At 47.3% G+C, this 16,710-nt stretch overlaps 1 protein-coding gene across 7 annotated transcripts in view; it reads left to right on the top strand.

Annotated features, from left to right (window-relative positions):
• Positions 1–16,710, top strand: part of UIMC1 (ubiquitin interaction motif containing 1) — a 39,335-nt gene that overhangs the window by 17,714 nt on the left and 4,911 nt on the right. For all 7 annotated transcript variants that reach the window (XM_079319968.1, XM_079319969.1, XM_079319971.1 and 4 more), the window contains 5 exons: positions 255–1,412; positions 4,889–4,953; positions 7,378–7,466; positions 8,381–8,460; positions 11,675–11,843. In XM_079319968.1, the coding sequence (XP_079176094.1) occupies positions 255–1,412; positions 4,889–4,953; positions 7,378–7,466; positions 8,381–8,460; positions 11,675–11,843 (1,561 nt within the window). The remainder of the gene's footprint in view (positions 1–254; positions 1,413–4,888; positions 4,954–7,377; positions 7,467–8,380; positions 8,461–11,674; positions 11,844–16,710) is intronic.

Below are 16,710 nucleotides of genomic sequence, written 5' to 3'. Positions count from 1 at the left end.
TCTTACTGGGGGGCGTAGATATTCCCAGCAAAAACTGGAATGACAGCAGCTGCAGAGTGGTTGCTTTGTACTGTTTCTAGTGAGAGGGGCATGAAGTCTAACCCCAGCTGTTCCTATTTTGGGGTGCAGAATTCTGATTTGGGATAGGGGGATCTGCAGTCCAGGTGATGGCTGCCAGCATGCTGTGGGAGCCCTTGGTTGTGCTGTGCTGATTGAGAACATGACTGTAGGAGAGTCAACCTTTTGTTTTTCAGAGTTGTCAGCCCTCAGACTCATTGTCTGCAACTCCTCAGCTGTCAGTGGAAGAACTGGATTCACAGGGCCAGAGCCAGCCTGCTGAGAATGAAGGCTCTGAGGTCCTGGGAGGCCTGGCATTCTGCCCTGACACCCCTCCCTCTGACTGCAGCTCCCACTCACAGAGCTCTAGAGCTGATGGGAACGGACAGATGGATGGCGCCCGGAGCCCCTTGGTAGTGTTGAGGAGGTTAAGCCAGAAAATCGTTGAAAACTCACTAGTATCCAGCATAATCGTGTCTCCAGGGAAGGACCAGCCTGTGACAAGGTCAAGTGAAAAGTCTTCCTCACCAGCAAAAAGTGATTCGAGTAACATGTTACCCAGCACTCTGGGAGAGGACTTCATGTCTTTGAGTCCTACCTTTGGCAAGGTGGCTTCAGGAGGCTCCTGGCGACTGACACCTCGGAGACTGTTCAGCAGCCCCTCCAGCTCTTCAGAGGCAGCAGGCCATGAACCAAAAGAGCATCTCCTGCCCTGCACTGGCGATTCTGCTGGAGAAGCTGGTGCTGGGAGCTCAGCCGCACTCTGGAAGAGCAGGAGCACAGAACAGTGTGACAGCCCCAGGAGGAGTGGTGGAGGAGCAGGTACCAAACACAGCTCACAGCCTGGGCACACTGCCAAGGTCTGTGTTTCCACAGAGCAAGCAGAGCAGAATGAGGGGTCTGGCAGTACCCCAGATCTTTGCATGCCGACTGCGGTGGAGGAGAAGCACAAACAGGAGGAGGGAAGAGACACAGTGCACTATTATTGGGGCATCCCCTTCTGCCCCAAAGGGGTGGACCCCAACCAGTACACCAAAGTCATCTTGTGTCAGCTGGAGGTTTACCAGAAGAGCCTGAAGCAGGCTCAGAGGCAGCTATTGCATAAGAAGGAATTCGGTAACCCGGTTGTGCCCAGTTCTTCCTTGAGCCAAAGCGAGCTTGGGAAAGGAGAAGAGATAAGCAGGGAGAATGGGGTAGCTGATGGTACAGAAGATGGAGACACAGAGGGGCAGGAGTCTGAAAACATCACCTGGCTCCACCCTTCAAAGAGGAAGGAGGCAGAGAGTCCAGGGCACAGCATGGAAGAGGAGAAGAACTCCACTTCTGATGATGAACCGACTACCAGCTACTGCCAGGTAAGAGCTTCACCACTGAGCAGAGGTTGAGCAGCCATGCCCTTTTGTCCATTTTATGATTCAGTCCCTTCTGCAAAGCAGGCACTGCTATTTAATGCCCCTCTTAAATTTAGGGACTTCCTGCCCCTGCCTCACAGGTTACTGTGAAGGGAGAGAAATGTACAGGCTGACACCCAGCTCACACAAGATAGGGGCCATTGAACAGTCTGGCAGTCATCATTAGTGCTCCAGAGACCAACACATCCAGCTGATCCTTCTCAGAAGGGTGCAGCTTGGCAGTGTGTCAAGGTGGAGGGCACAAAGATGATGCTGAGCAGTACCAGCTCTGGTAAACCAGTTCATAAACCTGTGGCTGTGTGGGGAGCTCTGGGTTTCCCTTTGCAGACAGAGATGTGGGTTTGTCCTTGCAGTGCAGCCTTTCCTGTTTGCCTCTCCATGCCTGTCTGCCTCTATCAGTGCTTCACCCTTGGAAGTGCTCTTTTCCCTGGGAGAGCCTGGGAGAGGCTCTGTGTGGTCACAGGCATCTTCTGCCTGCCCTGGTGATCTGTCACCACGGTGGTGCTCCCTGTCCTTGTCCTGGTGTTGGGCACCTTCTCTCAGGCTCGGGTGTGCTAGACACTAGGTGTCAGCCTCTGTCTCTGTCAGGGCTCTCCTGCTGGAGCGGAAGGCAGCTTTCTGTCACTGCTAAGTTTAAACAGATTGCTAGTCAGATGAAGTATTTATTACTGCTGTATTTTAGGTTTGTGTCAGCCTTTTCCAACCCTCATTTTTCATAATGACTTCACTCCCGGATCATTGTATAACTTTATCTTCTCTATGACTGAAGCCTTGGCTCTGTTGTTCCTGTTTTCAAGTATATTTGATCATTTACCCTGGTGTTAGAAAGATACTTAACTTGTTTTGTGATATTTATATTCTGTCTTGTAATATTGAACACTTAGGAAAAACGTCATGTCTGCATTTTCTGGTTGCAGAAAAAGAGCAGAGCAGCCTGTGCTGAAATGTGACTTTTCATGACAGTGCTTTGGCTCGGGTTTAGCAGATGGAGATTTAAACAAGCCTTAGAGGTGATCTGCAGAGGAAAGGAACTGACTTGTGCCCTTTTTCATTTCCTTAGGATAGATACAAAAGTCCTGAGAGGTTCTTAAAGCAAACTGCACTTTTTTTTCCAGTAGCTTTTCCTCTGGAAATGAAGGTGTCATTATACTGGAAGATTGGGGTGACTGAAGGTCTGTGGATGTGTACTCTAAAGCCCTTAGGAAGCTACAGCAGCTGGGAAGGGCATGAACTTTTAATCAGTACTGAAAATTGTGTGGTATTTTTTAAAATACTATCTGTTTAATGCTAATATCTAATTAATTCTTGAGGAGCAAAGAGGTTTTAGTGGTGCTGAGTGGTAACTTGTAACTTACTCCTCTTGACCATGGGAGCTGTCTCAGAGCCATAACTGAGAGATGTAGCCTTTCTGATATTTTTAAGGTGAAAAAATAAGGGAGGGGGAGCAGACTTTACAGTTTCAAACCTAGCCTAAAATTTGCCAGTCTTCTATTTACACAAGAGAAAATAATTTCTAAATGCCTTTTCATCTGCTTTATCACACCCAGCATGAGAGGTAGCTCCTTCCTCTCGCCTCTCTGTGCAGTCACACACTGAGGCCAGAGCAGGTGATTTACTTGCAAAATCAATATGTTTGATGTTTGCTTGTGCCTTGTCTCCATTTTTTCCCCTCTATCAAATACAATTCCATTGGCAGTGACAAAGGAGGGGCCCAGGGCAGTCGTGTCTCCACCTTGCTGCATCTTTTGGAGACCCTTTGCTGCCTGTGCTGCCCTGGGGCTTCCCCAGTGTCACCAGGGCTGGTGGGAATCTTAGGCTGTGCTGAGTGTAGGACTAAAAACTGCCCTTGAAAAAGGACATGGCTTCATGCCATGTGTGAAATGAAGGTGCAGATGATGTCCTTGAGGGAGGCTGCCTGTACTCCTGCCCTGAAACCCTCACCTGGAATGGGCACAGACCTTCCACCCTGGCAGCAGTCGAGTGTGCCACTGCCTCCTGCAGACAGGGGATGTTTGCACAGAGCAAATCCTGGCTGTCAGGAGATCTCACAGCCTGTGAACCTGCACTAACAAACTTCAGTGCCAATAGAATCAATTCCTTCAGAGCCTTTCAGATAAGGTTAGGGCGCTCTTGGTCTTTAAAAGATTCAGAGGGAAAAGACCCAATTCTGGAGATTTGGAGTCTGGTGACCTGAATTAGTGCCATATTTTATAACAGATGTACAAGGAAAAACAGAAACATGGATGAGTGTTCATGACCAGGGCACAGGCATTGTTAAGAAATGCACAATTCAGGACAAAGACTAATAAAAATAAAAGAGGAAGTGTGGTATTTTATGTTAATGATGAGCTAGGCTGCAAAGAAGTAAAAAAAGCAAAGATAAAATAGGATATTTGGGGGCTGGAGTCATGTTAGGGAAATTTGACAGGAGAGGCCTTGATTTGGAGCTTGCTGGGGAAGCAAGAAGTGGAGCTGATCGAAGTTGAAACCTTTGGTGGAAATCAAGCTCATAGTGTTTGATAGACTCAGGGAAGGGGGAGAAAAACTCCTTGGGTTTCTTTGAGACCTAGCATGAGAAATTGTAGGCCTGACCACAAGGACTGCTAATAAACCGTTGTAATTCCACCTGATTAGAGGATGGCAAGTGTAACGTGTACACTGCAGAAGAAGAAAGGGATCTGGGTAATGACTGGCATGTTAGCCTGACCTCAGCAGTGCATAAGGCTTTTGAACAAATTTTAAAGCAAAGAATAAATGGAGTCGTAGAACTAAATGAAAAATGGGGTAAAATGCACACAGATTTTCCAGCTGTAGATTGTGCAGGCTAATCTGTTCCCTTCCTTTGATGGGACAGCTGATTTTTCCAGGCAAGAAAAATGCAACAGATTTTATCTCTAGGAAATTTCAGAGAAGTGCTTCTCATGATCAAGCATCAGCTGTACCAGTTGATTCTGGCTCAGGAAAATTAAGTTTTAAAGAGGAGTAGGTGAGGGCTGCCTGGGTACCTGGGGGAGTGCAGGGACACTGAAATCCTTGAGTTGTTTCAAGCTCAGCACAGGTAGAGGTGGAGAAAAGCTATGGATGCTACCTACAAATACATTGAGGTGGATGCTGAGAACAGGCAGAGAGCATGGAAGATGATGGGCAATGTTGGAAGGAGTGGATAATCATGAACTATCCAGGAACATGTCTAGGTAGCAAGGTAACAAAAAGTACTGCCAGGCTTTATTATAGGGAGTGCCTTGCCAACAGGAGGGATGGAGGGAAAAAGCTGACTGGTTTCAAATGGATACTGAGTTATTTTTGGATAAAAATATACAGCAGACTAGGTGCAATGTCATGGGCAGAATCCAATGACCCAGCAGACCTCAGTCAGCTGTGCATGTTGTTTTATATAACACCAGAATTTTCCTTTCCAGCCCTGCCAGGTACTGTCTGCAGAGGATGTGCCTGAAGATGGGGAACCCATGCAAATTGCACAGAGGTGAGTAGGGTGTTCAGAGTGTGGCCCACAGATTCTCTCTAGTGATATGGACTCTTCCACTCTCCCTGGAGTATTTTGGGGTGCAGTCCCATCACAGCTCACTGCAAGGCTTGGTGGAAAGGCTTGCTGCAGTCACTGCTGTTGTATCCCTGGAAATACATGGCTTTGGAGCAGCCTGGGAAAGGTGGGGCACAGCTGAGGAGAAGAGATCAGTTGCTGTTGTTACTTGCTAAGAGATTTTTGTGCAAGGTGCATTCTTGTACAAGCTGAAGGAGTTGCTCCTTGCCCCCTGAAGGTGCAGTAAAGCCATGGGGAGCTGGAGGTGAGTTGCAGCGATGCCGTCACGTGTCTGTCGCGGAAGGCGCGCAGGCAGCTCGGGGAAGGGTTTACTGGATTTCTCTGTGTATTTTTATGTTCTTGCCTTACTGCTGAAGAGGAAAGCAGGGAGGAGGAAGCCAGACGGCACTGCCTATCAGCCAAAGATAGAGTGCAGTGCTCCAGAAAAGCCACTTCAGCAGATGACAGGTGTGGGGCAAGTCAATATGATTTTCTTCAGATTTAAGCCTTCTCCTCTTTTCCTTTTTTTTTGCTCTCTCATTCCTGTGAGATGCAATTCCACAGCAAAGGCTATGGAGAAGAAGGACAAATGGGAGAGGATTCAGGGAGCAAGTTACAAGAAAGGCCAGATAATGTCATGTTTTTAATTTGCTGGGTTTTATAATTTAAACCTGCTTTGGAACAAAACTGCCAATTTTCCTCTGATTTAACAGCATTTGGCCTGAGCAGTTAATATCAATATGCAGAGTATGAAAATCCCTCTTGCTTGCACCTTTCTAAAAAGCTTAAAAACTGCCTTGGGGAACAGGAGGAACCTGCAGCTGCACTGCTGATGAGCCTGTGACAGCTGAGCTCTGAGCTTGCGTGGAAGGCAGCGAGGTGAGCGCTCTGCAGCGCTGGCCTCCCGCCTGCTCAGGGCCTGAGAGCCCAGGATATGGAGGGGAGGAAAGGAGAGGCACCTCTTTGCTTTGGTGAAGTGGTGAGGTTAGTCTAGGACATTCCCCAAGTTGCCCAGGAACTCCTGGCTGTGCCTGCCTTGGAGTGGGATGCACCTGGATGTGGTGGCCCCTCCTCGAGCAGCTGGAACATCTGCAGCAAGGCAAGAAATGGCTGCAGTTTTTGCAGTTTTGTGCACATTAAGTGTTGCCATCTGGCTCCTGGTAATTTGCCAGCACAGGCCTCTCTTGGGTATGGCTGAGGCACCCCAACAGGCTGGCCTCAGCAGCACTTAATAGGAAAACATGGCTCTGAGCTGTCTGGAAGGAGTGAAGCAGTTTAGGAAGTGCCAGTCCTGTGAAGAAATTGCTTTGCTTTCTGTGTGTTGCTCTCCCTGCTTGTTCCACGCTTTGTACAGAGCATGGAAGATTGGGGTTTTAATAAATGATTATAGGCTTTGTTACCAGGAGATAGTTGGTGTAGCAAGAAATGTGGTTTGACTTCAAATTGATTAGCCCATTTTATAAATGTCATAGCAAGTTGTTTTGTGTGAGTTCTTTTGAAGAGAGCCCTGATGTTAGACACGGAGTAAAACACGCTCAGCCTGGATTCATAACAAATGCTTTGAGATGCTTTATTTAGAGAGAAAAGCCACTTGTGATTTCCTATCAGAATTTTGTTATTTATCATAAATCAGCAGTGGCTGTTCTCTCTTCTCTAAGGCCTGTGGTTGAGCTTAATAAATCTTGTGTTTGTCAGTGCGGGGATTCATGTTTTTAAAGTGTGTTCTTGCATACTTGATCAGACTAATCAGAGAGCCACGCAAGGCGCAGAGTGTGTCAGCATGGGTGCCAGACTTACTCAGCAATGCCTGCCTGTGTCAGAAAGACACTGTGCAGTGAGGTGAGAGGAAAAAAAAAGGAGGAATGCAAAGGTCAAAATGAGAGGAGCAGTGCTGGGTGCTGCTCTGAGGAACCACTGCACTCATGCTGTAAGGAGTTTGCTGCAGGGAAAATGCTTTGTGTCGCTAAGGGAGAAAACGAGCAGCGTGAGGAGGGAGAGGATAATGCAGGATAAAGCAGGTCTGTCTTTCCCCTGTGAGGATTTCCTTCCCCAGACAGAAAAAGGCACAGAAACTCCCACATCTTCTCCCAGAGTCCCACAGTTGTGAGCAGGTATTTCTCCTCCCTTGACAAGAGATAATTACCCTTTCTGCCTTTCTAGAAGAAAAAAAATGTTCCCTTTGGGGCTTTTGCTTAGGATGGCATTTTAGACCCATATTTTGCTGTTATCCTGGTCATTTCTGGCTTTCAGATATTGACCACTTAGAAATTATGGCATTATCTGCTGTTCAGAACTATGTCAGAAAGGCAGGTGTGGCTCTCACACCTACTGGATTTGAGATTCACGTTGTATTTATATTTTGAACAGCATGTCCACAATGACCCCACTTGGCAGTAAAAGGAGCCCAGATACTGCCACAGAAAACTCTGCTGAAGAAGAGATCTCTGTTTGCCCAGGTAAGAGGCACTTGAGACTGTTATGAGTTTTGTACTGAAAGTTACACACTTATGAAATTCAGAGAAAAGAGAATTTTCAAGTTATTTGAACAAAACGAGATTTCTTTCCCATCTCAATTTTTCAAGGCTAAAATTATTCAGGTAATTTAGTTTGGTCCTCTAGTTTTGAACTCATTTTTTCTAAGACAGTTCTGTGACAGGGATTGCTGGAGACTTGCTGAAGAGACACCTAGATGTGCATTAGGCATGGAGGAATCACTCAAAACAAAGTGTCTCTGCAATGCAATAAAATTTTCAGATTTTTCGGTGTCAAGATAATGTGTAAAGCATGAGAGCAGAAATAATTTTTGTCTTACATTAATTAAATATGTTTAGGGACTAAGGAGTTTTCCTTCCTTGGTCTCTCTTACCATGCTTGAGATTTTCTGGTGCAGGGTTTTAAGTGAGAAAAATAATGAAGAGGCTGCTCCTATTCACAAGCAGCTGTAGCAGGATAGGTAATGGTGGTGCTTGGAGGCATATTTTATTGCTGATGAGGATGTGGAGGTCTAAAGAAGATGTGACTGTGAGACAGACCATGGAATGGGAGCTCTGCTTGTCTCAACGTGAGAGCAGCTCTATTCTTGCTTTGTCTCCATCCCAGCAAGTGCCCCACTCACTTTCCCTGTGTCTAATCTCACTCCCCATGAAGCTTCAAAGCTGCAGTGCCTTTATCCTCACACTACCATGCTGTGACTTCAACCCCTCATCTGGCTGTGTTGTTGCACTTTGTCTGATAACATTTGTGGCAAGTCTAAAGAACATTTTGAAACTGTGAAAACTCTTAAAAAGCATTAAGGACTAAGCTACATCCACAAGTGAGGAGATAGTTGGGGGCTGCAAACCTGTGCTGACATGGAGGTGTTTTTCTGCAGAGACACAGCCAAGCCCACTGGAAGCTGTTGAGGAGGAGAGAGGAGAGTTCTGTTCAGACAGCAGAGATGCACCTATGCAGGTAAAAGAGCTTGAAGAGTCTTGTTTCCAGTCCTACCTTTTAGACCTTGGTTCAGCTGAGCTGTGCTGGCATTTCCCTTTGGGTAGCTGGAAGCTTGGACTTCTGCTGTTTGGATCCTCACAAACACTTCCCTCTTTGCTTTTCTCTGCTGCTTCATATCTCCAGTCCCTTTTGGCTGGGAACTGCATGCAGCTGCTTCTGAAGCCTTTCAGTCCTATAGCTGGAGAGCTGTTATCAATTCCAGCCCATTCTTTTATATCCCAGTGCTGCTGAGCTGGAGGATGCCATCAGCGTGGGTGGCAGAGCTGTTGCTTGCCCATGCTCAGGGGTACAAGCTGTGATGCTCAGCGATTCACAGGGACCCCAGGAGCTCTGAGGGGAGTCCAAATAAACCTCAAGTCACTTGTGCTGTCATCTGCTTTTCCCTGTTACAGTGCTTTGAACTCCAGTTTGCTCTCCACAATGGAAGAGACTAAGAGGAGGGCTTTACCCAGAGATGAGTCTAATATAAGGATGTCCTTGAAGTGTTATGGGCTGGTGGTGGTTTTCAGGCCAAGCAGAGTGTCCTGAATTTGGGAATCTTGAGTTTTGTGCACTGATAGTTAATAGCAATGGTAAGTCAGTGGCAGGGCCAGCCTCTTACCTCTTGCTGCAGATGTGCACTGTGTGCAGCCCCTTTCCTCATGTTGTCACACCTGCACAGCAATTGCTTTGCAGCTGTCACTGTACCAACATCTGACTTCAGTTCCTGCTTCTGATAAAACTCCCTTTGTCTATTAATTTAGAGAGTGATATCAAAGGGGTTGCCAAGTACTCCTCTGGTGCAGGGTACATGAATGCAGAATCGTACAGCTCTTGACAAGAGGATTCATTTGTGGAAAGCTCATTCTGGGAGTTTGCAGCTTGTACAGCATGTCTACAGTTCCAATGTCTCATTCTCACAGGCCTCTTAATAAACCATCTTCTGCTCTCGTGTGCTTTTCATTCTGCAGGTATCTCCAAGCACTGCTCAGTCAATTAGGGACTGCAGCAAGGAGGCAGTCCTGGGATGGCCACCAAAGCACATTCCTGACCCATTTGGCTGTGGCCAGGACCCTGCCTTGTCCCCTTATGCTTTGCAGAGGATGCCCTGTGTCTCATACCTCTGCCTGGGTGGCACAAGGTGGTGGGGAGCTGGTTCCTAGGGATTGTTTGACAACATTATTGTTGGCAGCAGGTCCCAGACCAGAGCCTGCAGCCCTCCAGGAAAACAACAGAAACAGCTACCATGGCATCAGTGGTTTGCAGGAGCCAAGCAGAGACCACTGGGACTGACTTCTTCCTGGCAGATGCTGAGCCAGGACACAGGAGTCTTGTTGTTGAGCTCAGCCTCTAGCATTGCTCTTGGCTGGCTGTTGGCTGCAAGTACTGTGTCTTGTAGGCAATTTCCTCTGCTAAAAAGCAGAGGCAACTGTCTCTGGCTCTGACAGGGGTGATTGGTTCTGCAGTTGAGGTTTTCCAGACTGTTGCAGCAAGGTTTTGTACAAGCAGTCTTTTGTTACAGAATGTTGCATTTCCATTTAAAATTAGTAATTTACCACTGAATGTAGGCGGGCAGGGTGTGCAGAATTGGTGATCTCCTAAGATTGCTTTAAAAAAGGCAGCTAGAAGGAGCAGTGCCTGCTGCTTTTCCCATCATATTTTTTATGTGTGTTGTCTGTGTAGTGCAGGTTTGAACTGATCATTCATATTTGACACATCTTGTTTTTTATGGCTCTTCAGTGTGACGCCCCACAGTGAGGACTTCACAAGATGTAATGACACTGAGATGTGAGAGAGGGGTATGAGTGTTAATGCTGTAAAGTGATGTACTTCAGCAGCCTGTGTTTGGCTGGAAGAACACTTGTGGCAGCTCCTCTGCAGAAATTCAGGGCAGAGAGCCTCCCTGGGAATGAGGGATGTTCCTGGGGCTCGCTGTTGTAGCCTTTCAGCTGGTGTCAGACAGAAATGCATTTTGAGAGTCGAAATCTCAGTTTGAGGCCCAGTCCTGCAATTTTTGTCATAGCTCCCCTGAGTCAAGAAAGCACCCTCCTTCCCTTTAGGACATAAAAATCAGGATCAGATCCTCATTTGGGAAAGGAAGTAATAAACCAAGTAATACAGCAAAGCGCTCCAGTAGCACGGAGCATCTTGGCTGACCCCAATTACTGCTTCCCTGAAATGATACTGTTGGAGGGAAGCAGACAGCAGTTTTGCTGCACATTGTCTACATATCACTGCTTAGCTCTAAGAGCAGAAACTTCTCCCATATTATTTTTCTATAGGTTTCTCTACATGGTTAATATTTAAATAGCTTTCCTTAATCATTGTGAGGAGGGAAAAGTTTTTTTCTTAAATCTGGAAAAAATCTTACAGCAAGCTTGACTAGGCAGAGATGCAGTTATGAGTGAAATGGCTGCAGTCTGCTGCATTTGGGAATGTCAATGGCATAGGGAGCAGGCTGGATCTCTGTGGGTTGGTAGTGCAGCACTTCTGCAGCTGTGTGATAAATGCAAAAAGAGAGTGTCCATAAGTGGTAATGGCACCCTGAGAACGTTCACAAGCTGTGACATTCTGCCCTGGTGAAAAGCCTCTGCTAGTAATTTCGTGTGACACAGATTTTTAATGGTATTGCCTCTCTCCTTGGTCGGTGTCCCCTCTCATGACTGCTCCAGCCACCTCCCCTGTAAAGGAGGAGCTTCCAGTGATCTCTCCAGGCTTCCTAACACCACAGCAGCCTCCTTTCATCCTGGGGGAAGCTGTGTTTCCAGACAACGTTGCCTGTGTGGCATGGATCATGTCCAGAAACTGATGAGCACAAGTCAGGTGTTGAACTCTTGCTTTGCCCCATGAATTTTCCATCAGTTTCGCTTCTGAGATTTCCTGATTAATGGAAGCTTTGCCATTTTTCCACTGTAGTGCAGGTGATGTTTGCCTTAAACGGTGTGCATGGCTGTGCAGGGAGTTTCACCATGATTCAGAAGGACATGTTGCCTTTGCAAGAAGAATTAGTTATTAGTGCAGCACAGTTTATTCAGCCAGTGGTGTTATTTCTGAGCACTATGTGATGAAGGAAGAGTAAAACTTTCCAAAAAAATCTGAGTCTGAAGGCAAGTAGCTACCAGACAGCATGGAGCTCTGCACTTAAACAAAGAAAACCAGCTCTGTCTGGCTAATTTTTCTTCTTCTTCCTTAGGTTGGTGGGGATGAAGATGCTGTCAGGACTGTGTCTGAGTGCAGCCCCACAGCTGGGGGCCGCGTGTCGTGCCCGCTGTGTGACCGCGGCTTCCCCGCGGGCGAGATCGAGCTGCACGCCATGTACTGCAACGGCTCCGCCGCGCCGCAGCCCGCCCGCCGCGCTCCAGGTCTGCCAGCCTGCTCCCACCTTTGCTCCTCGTGCTCACCCCCTTTCCCTGTTGTTACTTGACAGGCAGGTGCTTGAGAGACACATATATCTTGTGTCTCTCAAGATATATGGCTTATGGGGAGGTTTGTTCACTCTGCCTTATTTCATCTCCACGCTGCCCAGGAGAGTGTTGTTGGAGGTTCTGGTATTTCCAGCACCTCCTGCACAGAGACATCATTTCTGATTGACTTCACACAATGATTCACCACATTATCAGCTCCTGAATATTACCCCAGGATCTGGTCCTGGATGCTTCAAGCAGTACTTATGTGTCTATTGTGTGCTTTGTTGAGGACCTGCAGAGAATGTGGCAGTGGTAGAAAATGGAAGACTTGAGCCATGTGGGCAATCGTCCTTCAGGGCTCTTGAGAAGGGAAAATGTTCTGTACTGCTCCAAGAATGGCCTGTACTCTGCATGAAGTCTGACATTTGTATGTGCAAAAATGGCCTGTTCGGGTGGCAGAGACTGCAGAAAAGCATCCCTCTTGTTTTGCTAAAATTGCAAAATGATAACTATCAGTCTGGGAGTGTGGATTTTTCTCCTTCATGTGAAGAATAAGGCATAGAAGCACAGTCAGAATGCCCATATTAATCCTCTTTATATTCTTTTTCATATTAGTTTTCCATAGCCAACCTTTGTAGAGCTTAAGTGAACAAATACACTGGTTGGTTATCAATGTATTCAGTAAGTTATGTTTTAGCTGCTGCCTGAAATGTAAAATCTGTGTTAGCACAATGTCAGGTAATATCAAAGTAGTAGCTTGTAATAAGATTAACTTTTCAGGCTGTGAATATATAATTTTCAGTTACATACTGGGTTGTTAAATGCAGCCTAAATCTATGATGTTTAAGCAATTTGGGCAAATCAGAGCTAGTACAAGAGCTGTAACTTTTGCATTCCTCTAGCAGGAGGAAGTTTCACCATGTAATCTTAATGCAGACTTGATGTAGTTTTAAAGTAAAGAGTTCCTGCTATACTAAATCTTTGGGGATGTAACATGGGTCCTGTCAAGATAACAGGAGCCAGAGCAGAAGCTGATACTGGCTGGTGCTTAATTTTGGTGGAAGGTTCTCTCTGCAGGCACAACCCAGCTACTGATGCAAAGCATTTGGCTCAGGCAAATCACAAATTATCATAGTTCCTCTCCTATCCTCGAGACTGATAAAGGTCTTATTTGTGTTACAAAATAGAGTAGAATTTTTAGTGTGCCTTTTAGCAGGAATGTCTTTGGCCTTGTGGTATTCCAATCCCTGGTGTGGCTGGACTTTGAGTGTATCCATTGATCCTGGGGAATCCTGACTGTGATCAGGAAAAGGCTTTGAATTCTTTGGCAGTGCAAGGGAATTTGTTCTTTTCTTTGGTGTTGGCTTTCAGCAGGACAGAGTTCAAGGCTGGCCTCTTCATTCTTCTTGCAGGCTGGTCTCCTTGGGGATGTTTGTAAGGGTAGTTATTTTGGAATTGCTACTCTGCTGTTCTGGCTTGTTCAGAACAATCCCCCTGTAAGAAAACCAGCCTGGAATAAAAGGGATTTTTCTCTGCAATAATGGCTGTAAGCAGAGCAATGGGTCTGGGACAAAATCACAGTAATTTGAGTTTTCTATTGCCAGTTATTCTAGTATTTTCCCAGTAGAGACCAGGCTCTATTAGCCATAACAGTCTAAGGCACCTGTGTTGTTTGCACCCAGACTCTTTGCAGTACCATGGGCTTCCTGGGCTTGGGCAGAATCCTGCCTGCCTGTGGGGCTCTGGCTCATGGGGCACCTCGGGCCAGTTTCCAACAGCTGTTGAAAGGCAGCTGTCACCCAGAGAGCTCTCAGCTGCTGGGCTGCTCTGTGGGATTTGGCTTGAATAGGCAGAGATGATGTTCAGCTCTGAGCAGAGGCCAGACAGTAGCCTGGCACAGCTGTGCAGGTACAAAAGGACTCTGTTTCCAGGGCTGTTACCTTGGCATCCACCACTAGCACAACATCCACAGGTAAAGCTAATGCATGGGGAGAAAAAAGATGTGAGAGAACTGTCTTCTGAAGCAAATGCCAGCTCCTGTGTGGGTCCAGAAGCTGTTTGCTACTGCTGCAGCACTGTGTGTTCTTGGCTGGCTGCTGGCTTCCTTGGGAGCACAGCAACTGCCTTGTGTGAGAGTCATGCCCTCTAAGCCATGCCCTGATCTGTTAAGAAAAGATGGCTTCAGTTTTCCTTTGGAGCACTGGGTCAGAGGCTCCTCGTCTGTCTTCAGATTTATTAATTGGGCTTACTCCTGATGTCTCTAGAATTGCAGTCCTGCAAACTATAGCTGTCAGTGGTTTTCATTTTAGTGCTACAAAAGGATGGGTTCTTGCTGGTTTTACTTCTCTTCTTCCTTCTTCTAATCATGCACCAAAGTCTTTCAGTCTTAGGTCTCAGGAGGCCAGCTCAGTCTGGTTGATATCTAAGGGCAAGTTTTCAAATGAGCAGCTGGGCAAGATGAGCTACAGTCACTTCCCCTACGTACATGGTCACCCTGGCTGGATGCCCAGACCACCACTACCTGGGCAGCATGAAAATCTTATAATGAATTTCCATTTTCCTGTGATCTGAGTAAATAAAAAAGAAGAGCCTGATGTTGTGTTAGCTGTACCAGGCTGGGGAGGGCTGAGGTCCTGGGTTTCCAGCTCAGTGACTGGTGTTAATTCCAAGTGAATGAGTGGAGCTGTGAAATTTCTGTGCCAGCTCCCTCTTTCTTCATGCACTCAACTGAAGGGGCTCACTTGTGTGAGAGGGCTCTGCTGGAGTCACCACATCCATCACCTGCTGCTGCTGCCAATGCAGAGATCTGCTGGTCTCAGTCTGCAAGCGAGTCTTGGCTGCAGCTGAGTACAGCAAATACTCTGGGGCTTTGTGACATACTCAATGCCTCTCACCCTCCATCTACATGCATCCGACATTCTCAGTTCCCAGGCGAGCCCAGGAAAATGAGGATTTGGTATATCCCTTCCTCCCAAAGGCTCAAATGCAGTCTTGATGCAGCTGTCAGTCTTCAGCAGCAGCACTGGTGCTGTTAAAAAGCTCTTGACATCAGTAGGAGTGGCACTGGTCCAGCAGAAAGAGTAATTTAATGGGTGCAGAGGAAAACTGCATGGTTTCTGAGAAGGGACTATGAGCCTGGCACTGATAGATCCTGCAGGGAAGTGGCACAGCTGGTAGTGAGCACAGGGAGCTGGGGGATCAGAGGTGGGCTGAGCAGGAAGGTGACAAGCTCACAGCTCCATGTGCCAGCCAGACCTGGCAGCCCCAGGAGGTGCCCAGGCTGAGTGTGCTGATAGCAAGGCCATACTGGGCAAGGCTTGCTGCTCTTCCCCAGGGTGAACATTGGAGCCAAACAGGCCAAGAATAACTTGTCAACCAGAAGAAATGCCGAGCCAGGGAAAAGGTTGTTCTCGGGCCACAGAGGATGTCTGACCCAGCAAAGAGCATTGCATTTGGGAGAGTTACAAGGCTCCTGTCACACAAGCAGGTCAGCATTACACGGGGATTTTGCCTGTGGCAAGTCTTTTCCTGTGTGCTGAACCCCTTTCCTGGGGGCAACCAGCATGTTTTGGCAGGGGTTGTGCCTCACCAGCTGGCACTGCTCTCTCTCCTCTGCTGCTTCCAGCAACACAGTTGAGGGTCTCCTTCTGGGCAGCTGCAGAGCTAGTCCCAGACATCTCTAATGGGCCCATTATGCCAGATGTGTTCACTGCTTTTGGAAGAAAATAGAACTGATTAACACCTGAGCTGGTGCACAAGGCTCGTTAAAGAATATTAACGAGCGCACGCTGATTTGGAGAGCAGTTCTCACCACGCTGTCAAACACACGTGTTGGTTGTGTTCTTGGGAGGCTGGATGGCCTGGGGAGTGACCATTGTTACCAGTCTTCCTAGTCAGGCTGCCACTTCATATCTGGGCCAGGCCATGTTAAAGAGAGACGTTTGCTTTAGTTCCTGTGAACGATGAGCTGTTGGTATCAGTCATCGCCTACGAGACAATACCCACATCCTAGGAAACGCTTGAGCTTGTTTCTTCAGCATGGTTGTCTCCTGTCAGCCCCAACAGCTCCTGAGCACTTCACAGTGCATTGCTGATTGTGGCTGCAGATCAGTGATTGCTGCTAAAGGAAAGGATGTGTTGCATTGTGGATAGATATTGAGGTTGCCCAACACTCTGGAAATAGGGTTTTGCTAAAACTCAGAAGAATTCCCTTTGTTCTGCACAAAATTTTGTGCTTTGCTTTTGTTTATCACAGATTATGTGCTAACAATAACAGTTTGTTGTGCCTATACCTTGGAGTCAGACTTTTCTCCTCATGAGTATGGGAAGCAGCATCACCAAGCCATAAAACAGCTCCCTGCATTGTCCCCTTAGCCAGCATGCCTGAGAACACTTACCGTGACATCTGTTTTGGAGCTGGAGTCTTGAACGTCCCTGGTGAAGCAAGCTAAGCTATCTGAAATGTTCCCTGAGGATCTTTGCTGGTGGTATGTCAACAGGAATACACTGAGAGGAATTCAACTGAAAGGGACAACACTCCAACGTGCTCCCTGCAGATGCCTGCAGAGCCAATTGGGAAAGGCTGCTGGGGGAACAGAAATGGTTGGACCCGTCACCAGCTGCTCAGCTGAGATCTCACTGGCTACCCACGTGTTGGAGCTTCTGGAGAGCAGCACTGCTCCTGCTAGAGATCTTCATCCAGGGGATTCCTAGGGCTGTCTGTCGACAGTAGCACCCATCACCACAGTTCACATGGGCAGTGGGAAAGCGACGACTGTGGGCTAATTGTTGTAACCTTCCCTTTCCAGTGTGAGCTGTGTCC

Source organism: Erithacus rubecula (genome assembly GCF_903797595.1).
Source record: "Erithacus rubecula genome assembly, chromosome: 16".
In the NCBI taxonomy this organism is placed as follows: Eukaryota; Metazoa; Chordata; class Aves; order Passeriformes; family Muscicapidae; genus Erithacus; species Erithacus rubecula.
The sequence above is the reverse complement of the archived record's forward strand: the minus strand, read 5'-3'. Positions and strand labels throughout refer to the sequence as shown.